A 12,916-nucleotide genomic window follows, 5' to 3' on the forward strand; every position below is an offset into this window, starting at 1 on the left:
TTGCGCTGCGTTATGTGATTAGCATTGCTGCGAGAAGCAGTTTCAAGAAAACCGAGTGTTATTTTTAACTGCACAAAGGTTTTTTTTTTTTTGTAATCATGGTTTTCTGATCAAACATGCATAATAATGCAGAAAATATATTAAATCTTTCATCGGTATTGTAGATCAAATGCAATTTGAGCTGTCTATTCATCAAATGAAAAATAAGGTCATGCAACTCGTTCCCTAGCACGTTAATAATATCTTCTTTTTATCCAAAATAATTTTATTTCGCAGGTTATTACGCGACTGAGAAAGCAGTATTTTGGGTCTGGTATTTTCTTGATGATCTTATAATTTCCAATATCTTTTCGGTTACATATCTGATGCATGGTTACATCCGGTCCCATTCCCAAAGGGGTTTTCCCGGAAGTAACCTGTTTTTGGTTAACAGTACTAAGCCCCGTATAGTTAGATAGTTGGAATAATTCAGTACAGCGAACACGAATGCTTTCCTGTTTACTAGAGCAACAACAAGTACTTGTTCGTAACTCCATAACTCCAGCTAAACCCACAAATTCGTAAAGTACCCTTACACTAATAATCATTCTTTACAACCTATAGGGAACGATTTACTCGGCGACCACAAATTGGTCTTTACAGACGACAAAACATCTGGCTGGAGAAATTTAGACAGTTTCATTGACCCAATTTTGTACGGCTCCTCAAAGTTTTCACAAAGCTAGTGGCCAGCGAACGATCTCTCATTCCTTTCCAATACTTCATTATGCATCTGGTCTGAAGTACAAAGCACGCCACGTCATATCTAGCTATCGTTCGCTAGAGAACAACATCCAGGCAAGAACGCCGCGCCGAGTAGAAAGGAACGTGATCGGTAAGTTTTCTTCAGTGTATAATGCTGATCATAATGTTCTAAACGTTCGCTGAATTTTCAGGTGTTATTGTACATATAATGTATATTTTTTAAAGTGACTTAATGCAAATAAGACTGTCGTTAATACTGTCCGTACACAGTGCTGGCGGATATTACCAAGCACTAGTTGGCGATCGAGCAGACGATTTTCGTCAGCCATTGATCAACATGTGGAGAATGTAATGCTGGCTAGTCTCCTTGCGGGAAATCCTTTTTGACATGACAGGCGTATGTGAACTGTAATCGCTCTGTCGATCTGAAGTAGAACTTTTGTACTTTCACGGAAATGGGGCACATTGGAAAAAAAAATAATAGGATTTTTCCTGTGTATTTTGCTGAAGTCATTGAATTCTCTTTTGTATTCTTGATCTGGTATCCATCTTTCTCTTTAAATAAAGAAATAAATCTTGATATCTTTTGACGGAAGAATTTATATTATTATTTTTTTTTTGTATCAGTTGTGTTTCCACTCATCATGGACCAAGCAACTAGTGCAGATAATGCCAACGGCCAAAGAGTTGAGTCCCCTGTTGATAACCCCCTGCAGTGCTGTTACTGTGGCAAAATATTTACAAGGTAATACTGCTTAATCAGATCGGAAAAACTACTCACGTTTTGCATAGTAGGTGTTCCCTGTTGATAGCCAACTGCAATGCTGTTACTGTGGCACAATATTTACAATGAAATACATCTTCAACAGATCGAAAAATTATTATTGCAGAATTGGTGTTATTTAGTAGATTATTTCAATCCATTTTTAAAAAAAGAATACATGTATATTGTAATTTTTTTTCGGTAAATCTCATCGAAGAACAAGTTCATTTACTCTGGACATGCATGCACATTGGGGATTCACTGCATACAAATGAATTATTTATTACTAGTACTTGAAAATAGTCCAGATATGGTGTGCATCTATAAAGGTCCAAAGAAATTCACAACTGAAGCATATTACAGATGAAACTTTTTTTATGTCATTAAGTTTATGAAGCATTGATCAACCTAAGATGTACATTTTACTGGTGCTGGTTGGCAGTTTGGTGTCATTGTCATTAAATAATGCTTTAATTCCCCATATTTTTCGTAAAGGATACAATGAATATTTACCAGAGAATACTGTTAGTTTACAGCTAAAAGTGCACGGTTGTCAGACAGTCCTTAGAAATTCCAGATATAAAATCCTGCGGCTTGGAAGCCGTACATAAACTTCTCCGTCATAATTTTTTTCAGATTTAACAACAGATTCCACTGGTTTTATAACGAAAACATCAGTTTTAAACTATTATATTTTTACAGGTTTAATGATTTGCCAAATATTTTAGTTGTACATATACCTTTATACCTTATAATTTCCTGTCAATGTAGAATCTACTACCCGTATACACCCTATTATTCACTAAAATATCCACATTCCTGTCTTTAGGATCTACTACCGGAGGGAGCACGAGAGGATACATACGGGCGAGAAGCCTTTTTCCTGCAGTATTTGTGGAAAGAAATTTAACAGCAATGGCAGCTGCAAGAAGCACGAAAAGATTCACCTCAGGGTCGAGGAAAGCGTACCAATGGAATGCAGCCACTGCGGCAAAATGTTTGACGACATGCAAGATTTCCGTCAACACATGAAGACCCATGACGGTGCAAAACCCTACAACTGTAATATTTGTGGACGTTCCTTTGGTTTTGAGGCCGTTTTAAAGAAACACTTGATGTTTCACAATGGCCAAAAACCGTTTCAATGTCTTGTGTGTTCGGCTGCATATTCAACAGCGAATGACTTGCGTATGCATGTAAAATCTCACACTGGCGATAAACCATATAAATGCCGATATTGTAACCTTAGGTTTCCCAACAGTCGACGACGCAACATGCACGAGCGGTGCCATGAGAAATCTAACGAGCACAAATGCAATAGGTGTGGAGCAACATTCAACGGCGCCAACGCGTTAGCAACGCATGAGGCTAACAGCTCTATTCATGGAGTTTGCCAGAGTGTTGACGCTGATCAGGATCACGGCTATGATGATCAGATGTCTGAGAGTTCTAGAAGTACTCACTCCATTACAGGCAGTTCCGGATTTGATCGCTCCGTGATGTCTGAGGTAGATATTGGACTATTGGGAAAAGAATACGAAAGGCCCAACAGTTCAGGGTCCCACGACAGTGGTTTTCCCACAACTAACTATAATGGCGCCAATGAAGTCGTGTACCCAACGTCCCTTCTTCATGCCACAGAGAATGGCATTATTGTCAAGAAAGAGCAACTGGATGGCGAGGGGGCGGAATTTTCAGCAGAAAGCGTAGCATCCGATCCCGATACCTCTAGCTTCAGTCCTAAATCTCAGCGTATGTCTGTTGAATCTGATCGCATGAGCAACCATGACTACAGTGGACAGCTAACTGTAGTAGCTAAAGACTCCAAGCAAATACAGACGGAACAGGCTCCGTACATAGATTCCCTTCTCTCCCAGCTCGAGTCTCTAAAGCAAATTCATGAATGTAAAAACTGTGGTATTCTTTTCAGAAATTACTCCATGTTTCTTGTTCACAAGACCCTTCATGCGGATCCAGTCCGTCCGTTTGTCTGTCACTTATGTGGCGAGGAGTCTCGAGATGGTGTAGACTTCAATGCACACCTTATTTGGCATATGAAATAATTTAAAAACTAGAAAAACCAGAAAGCCCCTCCATTATACCGGGTATAAAGACGTACTGGACAAAATTATGTTAAAAATACAGATCATACTTCAGATGTTCTTTAAAAAATGACAAAGGGGCTTTACGGACACACATAATGGTCAGCTGAGGATGACCTTGTATTCAGACATTTAGGAATCGCTGACCGATTTAAAATCATGTAGTTACCACAGGCAGATACGCCTTTGTTATCACGCTGGCTTGCAGGTTCCTTGTATTGTAAATATCCTGTGTCTAGTGACTTGTGAAATAAAGTCTAGATGTTCATAGTTCAATTTCTATTTATTTAAAAGATCGTTAGAATTGTGAAGAACAACTATTTAGAAGAACACAACACGATACAGCTTCTATTTTGTGGTGAGAATCGCAATACAAAAACAACACCCTTGCCAAAAACAAATGCACTTAGCAATAAATTATTTTATCTTAAAACATAATTTAATAAATTGTGTATTCCTGAATAACAAATTATGATACATCGAGGGGAAACCGTTCATAAAAGTGAAAATAACACTAGAATGTTTATACAGTAGAAAGGTTGTTTGCCAATCGGTACGTCCATGAATTTGGAAAAAAAGAGTCCAAAATGAAGGTTGTCAAACAACCTCTTCATACGTGTGTACAATTATACAATCCACCTCTTCATTATGTGTGTACAGTTAGAACTGGAATTCTTTCATCAGTATGTTAGATGTATGACAATACAAGCTAAATCATTTTTGATGAATTTATTTAAAAAAAAAAAAACGTCCATAGTTCATAACAATATAGTCTGATAAATGAAAAATACGAACATATATAAATAGATTTCATCTATCTACGTGGAAAGATATAAACACTAATGCAATGCACCAGAGGAATGTGGTTCCATTAAGGCTTTAGATGTGTCAGCTGTTCTTTTTTTGTGAGTTTTCCTGCTCAAATTCGGCCCGTATTTGTCGGTTTGACTCGAGGAGATCCCGGAGCTTATCCACAAGGGAATCGTTTTGATTTTCTAAATTCGTCATCCATCGATCGATCTGGTCTAGCGTGTTGCTCAGATCTTCATATTCTGAAATGATTGAAAACCCAAGTACAGTATTAGTCAGAATAAAGAAGCGATACTGAACAAGGAACATGACGCAGGTCGGGGGAAAAAATAGCTAGAACTCTGATTCTTGTGTTTTGCTATGTATTTCAACCTTTCCTACAATGTATAACATATATGATGCAATTTACGTGTAACACATGCAGTGGCTCATATCAAAAACTCATGAAACCGATATTTTTCCCTTCTCTGTAACCAAATTCTCATAGATATGAAGCGCAATATCTATGTCGCCATGATTAAATTCACTTAGAAATTGACACTGACAGGAACTCTAGTAAAAATCTCGGTTTATAAATGGAATAAACATCTCTGCCTAGTATATATCTAGAACAGATTGAGAATGTGCCATATTTCACTTTGGATTTCTCTTGAGGATATTTTATTGAAAAAAATGGTTTGCGGTAATATTCCCAGAATATCAAGAATAGTCGTGTAGGCTAAATCTTTACTGCGCTAGGGTATCTAATCACGAGATGAGCAAACGAAGTATTTGCCCCAGATGTTTACTTAGTTTTACAAGCGTATCAGTGAAAATGCCTTTTATTAGAAATGTTGATTGTTGTGCTGAGTCCTAATTAAGCCCATCAACCAAAACGTGGCTCTAAAAACCATTTATCTTTTTTAAATATTAAGGTCATTCAACATAAAAGTTAGCAGTTTAAAAAGAAGTTTACAGTCTTAGACACTTGCATGTATGGCACATAAACGACATCAGGGATCACCTTATTATAGGATAATGTCCATCAGAGTACTGAAATCATTTTATCCTAATTCAACTAGGTTTTAAATATGACTGAGGAAATCCACAGAGAGATAGATGTGTTTAAATCACAAAGATGCCAAGGTATCAGCGCTAATGGTGGTACACAAACACTTAATTAAGTAACCTCATCTTACTTTACCTACGTGTGAAGTTAAATGATATAATCACAATAGGTCATTGTAAAGCGAGTCACTGTTTTATTACAAAATTCAGGGTCAAAGGTCAAGTTCAACTCCAAAAAATTATGTTCGAAACAAATCATCGTGATTTATTGAAGCATGAAGTTTATGATGAGATAACATGTGTAAAGTTAGTCGAATGGGTCTTTCTCAACGTTAATGATTTTTTCTCATTTTCAACTTCCGTGTCAAAGGTCAAGGCAAACGTAAACACCTTGCGTGTGCTGAAAGAAAATAAGGATAAGAAAACACTACCCTATTCGCAGAGACACACTATCGGTGAATTCAATGAACACGAAAGAACATTACATACACTTAAGAACTTTTTTTTCAATATAACAAAGTTGCTTCTTGTGTCAATTCTGATTAACCTGCTCAGCTATAGCAGTTCCTGTTGTCTTGTGCTCCGTAAAGCTTCACAACTGCTCTACCAATCAATGATTCAAGTGTAAGACTGCATTTTCTCCTCGTAGAATACATTCTTTGATGTCTTTCTAGATATAAAGCATTCAACACTACTCGGCTTACAATTTTCAAAATCGTTAAGAGAAAAACAGCGATCAGTCATCTGAGAAAAAAGCGAGAACTCCATTAAGATTTAAAGGCAACAGAATAGGAGCAGATGAGAACAGAAAGGTCAATTGATGACTACATTTGACCGGAAACAGCAGTGGTTCCAACGAACAACAAAATGATGAAGAATCAGTGTATTATTTCTAGTACTTTTGCAATGATTTTTTAAGATATTTGGGAACAACAGAGATGGGGAAAATACACTATGATAAATGGTGTTTTACGTCTTTTGCCCAAATTGAACCATGTGTTCAAGTCAGCTTTAAATGATCGAAATTTGTCGCTTTTCTACCTGTGATTATTTATTAATTTGGTCCTTTTTTTCATTTATCCCCAAGAGTCAAATAACATTTTTTCAATTATGCATAAACGATTTTTTTTTATGAAGAGGCTTTAATTTTCTTTTGATGGAGTGTTTTCTATGGCCTCTTATGTTTAAAAAATGTCATCGCTTAAAAAAATTTGTTGCATACTTTCAGGTTTGTTCAGTTAGTGTCCCAAGGTCTGGTTCGTTTTAGTCATGCTCCCCTGTGCAAAGAAAATACTACAAGAGAGCAAAGTTTAATAACTAGCATGGGAAAGTTTAGCAAACAGCATGGGAAATCGTCTCAAAGTCTTACTGAGAACTATAAGTTGTAAGAAAAATAACATCCTAACATCAAACAAAAAAATCCCTGTTTACCATTGAGAAAAGGTCTACATTCTACAATAAGAATTGAGAAAAATCACTTAAAAGAACAACATATAATACATGTATGTATCTTGACATTTGGCAATTTATATTCATGCGAAAAATTTCGATTGCTCATTGTCACCAAACCCTAGCCCCGGAAGTCATGATTTGAAAAATAAACTTGAATCTACACTATGAAAGTTCTCACAAAAGTTTCAACTTTTCTGGAACAGTGGTTCTTGAAAAGAATATTTTTAAAAGATGCCATTAAATTTTAACTACCAATAATTCTGTATTATCTCCCCTTGAAAAAGGGCATAGCCCTTCATTTGAACAAAGGATGCTTTGTGGCATGTTTGGCTGAAATTGGACCAGGGTTTCTTAAGAAGTCAAAAATGTAAAAAAAAAAAAAAAAAAAAAAAAAAAGTTTATGGATGAGACACACAACAGACAACCGAACACCCTCAGGTGAGCTTACAACCTGTATGTACTAGTATTACCAATTATGTAATAAATCCCTGTAAAAGATCCATAGAATGGCAGTTAAATAATTATATGATAAAACAAAAAAATAAATAAATTAAAAAAGATGAAGATATGTTGCTAAAGATGAAGATACTTATGTTGCTCAAAACAACAGAAATAGGATGATCAGGGATCAACAATATAGTTTGAGTAGATATAAGCAAGAACTCAGAAAGAAGATCTATTTTCTTGCCTGTATGTGCCAGTACTAAGTGCATGCACATTTGTCACTTTCAACAAGCCTAACAACATAACAGTGCCTGAGCAAGAAATGCTACAAATACTAAATCAACCACAATACTGGCCTCCATTGGTATTTTTACATTTAATGTACAAAAATAAGGTACAACCTCTACAATGGCTAGATATCAAACATCTGAAACATAATTCCCCAACCTGTTCATGTTCTTCTTTACCCTACAACTATAAGCCTGCTGGACACATCATTACTGGTGACGTAAATATAATTAATGACGAGGACCTTAAATCACTTATTTTAAAAGGGCATAATTTAGGGAAGCCGGATCTTTCAACTGGCGTCATAATTTCACAAATATAATGAATTCTGTTGTGATGGGCCGAACATGAAAAAGAAGACCTTGACACTTTGTCAGAAATGGATTAAAAGTGTTCAATGGATGTCAAATCTTGACTGAAGGGGTAATATGAAAACAATCTATCCTTCTGTCTTCAATAATTCAGAAGTGAAAAAAGAATCAGATAGATTACACAATCAATATGTACTGGTGACAGTGATCCCAGCTGACAAAGCAGGTAACAACTTTGTCTTTGTAAGGCTCATTATTTTAATTGTTTTTAGAGGAGCTGGGATTAAATTCTGCAAGTGGTAATCCAACTTATACCATAATTCCCTTTCTAAGGAGGAAATTCTTCAAATTCATATGTCAGTTTTAAATATTTTTAATGTTCCCAACAATCAAAATGAATTTGAATTACCATACTTAAACTGGATTCTTAAGGACATACGCAACGTAGTTTGAACATTATTGTCTTTTCCCCTGGAGTTGAAGAGTTTCAGTACTTGAAGGATCTGTGTGCTACTCTTTTACTGTCTATATATGGTGTTGCACACCTTTTCTAAAACAAATTTGGATGTAAAAAACATCTACAATATATATTGAGTATTTTTTTTTTTTAATATTTTTCTAATTTCTTTGAATATTACAAGACTTTTCATCATTTGATATTTATTCAAAACCCCTGGTAATGCATGCTGATTTTTTGTCTGCAAACATCTAATGGTACTATAATTTCAAATCAAGAAGATCTTAAAAAATTATCAGTAGGTAAGGTACCTTGCATATGTCTTTAAACTACATAAAAATCCTTACAAACAAAGATACATATAGGGGGTTCCAGTAAATGTTCTACCAAGCCTCTTTCTTTACTCCTCACTGTTTACTGTAATGAAGGAGAAACTGAGAAACTTCAAGAGTACTGTACAACAGTATATATTCAAGAAGTGTTGTAAATCAGATGTGGATACATAAAAACTCCAAGGAACCTTTAGAAAACTTGAAGTCACAAAATTTTACCTAATCAAATCAATGACATCAAAACATACAACTTTTCAACACTTTATACCACCATTCCCCATGATGAATTAAAGTCCAGGCTTTTTGACATCACAGACAGCTGCTTTTTCAATAAAAATTGAACTCGTAAATTTACTTACCTTGTCATTGGTCATTTGCAAAATTATTTTCTTTAAAAACATTCTGATTGTACACAAAAGTACTCAGTGTTGATACTAAAAAGATGCTCAAGTTTCTGATTGACAATATCTATGAAGTTTTTGGAAATCAAGTATTCCAACAATCTGTTGGAATTCCCATGGGCACCAATTGCACCCCTTTGTTGGCAGACCTATTTTTATATTCATATGAAGCAGAATTTAACCGCTACATGAGAAGAAGAAAACACTTGCCATGGCCTTCAACTCAACATTTAGATATATCAACGATGTATTATCAATTGAATAATTACCTCCATGGATTCAAATGTCGACTCAATGTACATGTATCCCAGTGAACTTGAAATAAAAGATACCACAGAGTCTGACACATCTGTTTTATATTTGGATATTTTACTAGAAAAAGACCTTAATGGTGACCTAACAACAAAACTTTATGATAAACATGATCACTTCAACTTTTCTATCTTCAACTTCCCTTATTTATGTAGCAATATACCCTTATCACTTGCATATGGAGTTTATGTCTCCCAGTTGATTCGATACGCAAGAGCATGCTCTATGTAACAATTTCTAAAACAAGGGAGGCTATTGACTAACAGGTGAAACAAGGATATCAACGGTCTTGTTTGAAGTCAACATTTCACAAGTTCTACACTGAATGCTAACATTTATGAAAGTGTAAATATTTGTCTCCCCTCACCAGGCATTTGAATGAAAACAAAACACTTTAAGTTAATCTTTGATTTTGTTTGATAAAGATAAAAGAAAACTCTGGTTTGGTTTAGCCTAAAAGCAGATGATAGGTTTTATTTTCAGAATGTGAGTATTATAAAGAAAGAACAATATCTGCTACAAAGCTTGAAGTTGTTATTATTATCATTTAGTTTTCATGTAGATTCACACGTTGAATTAAATTGTACTTCATAACAGCGCTGAGCTACCATGTATTCCAATACCGAAAAAAAGCTATTCCAAATTGATTAATTATTTGATTAATTCTTACTTAAACATTTCATTAAATGCTATTTATAAACCTAACAATTTATAAGCTTTTTAGTGGCAAATTAATTTCCAAACTTGCTTCGTTTTGTATACATGGCACCACCAATCATATTCCAAAAGATGAGTTGGCTGCTGCTGTAGGAGTAGATTTAGGAAAAAGACAGTGTGACAGACGGACCTGATCATGATAACAACAATATATACCCGAACTTTCTTTAGAAAGTGTGGGTATAATAAAGAACTGTCAAATATTACCATTGCTAGCATTTTCTACAAGTTCCTCTAAATTTTCTTCTTCTTCAGTGTGAATCTCTTCTGTCACTATCTCTTCATTATTCTCGCCAGGGGTCTCATCAAAACCATTTTCGTGATTTCTAACCATGTTTACATCATCGGCCATATTTTGTGTCATGTGGCCTCAACAACAGAGCTATTTCCGGTGCTGTTAATTTCGGCACTCTCCGCTTTTTCCGAAAGCATACGGAAACGAGCGAGCAGCTGTCGAGTGTTGTAATATTAGTTATTTTTATCCCCCCGGATTTCCCGATTTCAAGAGGTTGTGCAATATACCTGTGATATATAAAACGTTGTATTTAACTATTACATCTTCAGCCAACTTTAGGTAAGGGTTTCATTGTACTTCTTTTAAGAATGTTTTATTCAACTATCTTGCTTTTACTGATTTTAAATGAAATTATTTAATTAATTAATTTATTTATTTATATATTTATGCCCCTGATCATGATTTAATTATTTATGAATATTTTATTTTTATCAAGAAATTACAAAAGAAAAATCTTTCAACGTTTCAAGTAATTTTAACTTAAAGATAATAGTTATTTAACCGAGACTATATGGTTTATATAGATTATTCGCGGCAATACACCAAAAGGTGGTTTGCGAATTCAAGGAAGAAGAAGAATCCTTGAAACAATTACAACGTCGCTAGCTTTTTGGAAAAGGGGGGTGTGAATGGGGTTAGGGTCTAGGAGGGGTACCTGCTCGTTTGTACTTTTCACATTTTCGACTCCTTCTCCAGAACTTCTCAAACGAACTTACGACTAAGACCAACAATTTTAGTTGATTTTAAAATTTTGCAAAATTAATGACATTGGTTGAAATTCTTAGCATATAAGTATCCTGTTAAATTCTGTTTAAAAAGATTAAATTCCTTTTTTAAATCAATGTAAAATAGAAAGTAGTCAGCATAATTTAATTTTGGTCTTAGTCATAAGTTCTTTTATAAAATGGACCCGGCCCTGAACCCTGGGCCAGTTTCAACCAAACTTGCCACAAAGCATCCTTGGGTGAAGGAGATTTGAGTTTGTTTACGTGAAGGGTCATCCCTCTTTCATGGGAGATAATTAAGAATTGGTGAAAAATTATTGGCATCTTTTAAAAATCTTGTCAATTTTTAAGAAACACTGGACCAGAAGACATGAAATTTTCGTGAAAGCTTCATTACATAACGTAGATTCAAATTTTCTTCAAATCGTGACCTCCGGGGATAGAGTGACGTTATAACAGGGAATCAAAGTAACACCTAGAGATATACAGTAAAACATCTTTTAAAATCTTTTTCTCAAGAACAACAACCCATGATTCGTTATACGAGTATATCGATAAAAATCGAAGCATCCTCAGATAGTGTAAATTCAAGTTCGTACAAATCATGTCCCCCGTGGGTAGTGCGGAGCCACAATTCAGTATCAAACTTTTACGTATATATAAGAAAAAATCGTCTGTAAAGCCATGATTAATATCATATTTATTTGGAAGCATCGTCAGTTTCTGTACATTCAAGTTCGTTCAATCCCCTCGGGGTTAGGGCCACTTAAAAAATTTAAACTTCAATTACACTAAAATGATTTTGCTTTTCTTTAGCCATAGTGCTGAAGGTGAGCGATGTGGCCCATGGGCCTCTTGTTTTAGATATGTTGTGTTCTGGTGCATTTTCAAAGTCATTTTTTCACATATCTATGTACTTTAAACAGATGAATAATGATATTTTTAACGATATATGTTCGGGTGTTCTTTTTTAAAAGGAGGTGCGATCCCACCCCCATCCCACCAGTTTCGACAACATGTTTCGGTACACACCAAAACATACAGTTTCCGCTTTAGGTCTAGTATAAAAAATGCCGACTTTAAATAAAATTTACTTACTTACTTACTTTGATGTTGTAATTGATGGCCTGTTGCTCAGAAACGGTACTTAATTATGTAGTTTAAGAGGCCCCCAAATTAATAGAGGGCTCGAGCTTTCTTGAGTAAGACAATATATATCAGACCACAATTTAGACCCCCTTCCAAATTTCATAGAAGACAGGTTTGATAAGACACATGCACGAGTAGTCACATTTGTCTATTTTGGTTAATACTCAACAGGCCCGTAGAACGCCCGGGGGGGGGGGGGCACTTTTTTCTGAGCATAGCATTTTGCTATAATAAATTTCCTTTAGAGCTGGTTGCCCCCCCCCCCCATTTTTTGATGTTGTAATTCCAGGATGCGGACAGTAAAATGGCTTCTTCTTTTTTTTTTTACTGCATGTCAGATTTTTTTTTTTGGAAGTTAGCCCCCCCTCCCCCATTTTGAAACCGTTGATACGGGCCTGCTCAAGCAACTTACATAGACTTTTTATTTTAGCATGTACAGTGACATCGTCGCAAGCCAAAGGGTTTGTGTGCATTCTATTTGGACACAAAACCCGTGGCTTGCGACGATGGTACAGTGCATACGTGCTTATTTTTCCAGATTAATTAGACACCTCTATATAATCGTGT

The 12,916-nt window shown here is 35.4% G+C and overlaps 2 protein-coding genes across 2 annotated transcripts; one reads left to right on the plus strand and one right to left on the minus strand.

Annotated features, from left to right (window-relative positions):
• Positions 1 to 588: 588 nt before the first annotated feature.
• LOC133172967 (zinc finger protein 107-like) lies at positions 589 to 3,879 on the plus strand. The gene is made up of 3 exons (XM_061307832.1): positions 589 to 874; positions 1,372 to 1,489; positions 2,337 to 3,879. Exons 2-3 carry the CDS (start codon positions 1,389 to 1,391, stop codon positions 3,568 to 3,570), a joined length of 1,335 nt encoding a protein of 444 aa, XP_061163816.1. The 5' UTR covers positions 589 to 874; positions 1,372 to 1,388; the 3' UTR covers positions 3,571 to 3,879.
• LOC133172968 (UPF0184 protein-like) lies at positions 3,874 to 10,571 on the minus strand. Its single transcript, XM_061307833.1, has 2 exons — positions 10,388 to 10,571; positions 3,874 to 4,661 (listed from the first exon to the last, which is right to left on the minus strand). The coding sequence occupies exons 1-2, from the start codon at positions 10,542 to 10,544 to the stop codon at positions 4,498 to 4,500; spliced, it is 321 nt and encodes a 106-aa protein (XP_061163817.1). The 5' UTR covers positions 10,545 to 10,571; the 3' UTR covers positions 3,874 to 4,497.
• Between the last annotated feature and the right edge of the window lie 2,345 nt (positions 10,572 to 12,916).

This window comes from Saccostrea echinata, unplaced genomic scaffold, assembly GCF_033153115.1.
Source record: "Saccostrea echinata isolate AGI-Se365-2 ecotype Australia unplaced genomic scaffold, CSIRO_AGI_Sech_v1 ptg000056l, whole genome shotgun sequence".
Classification (NCBI taxonomy): domain Eukaryota; kingdom Metazoa; phylum Mollusca; class Bivalvia; order Ostreida; family Ostreidae; genus Saccostrea; species Saccostrea echinata.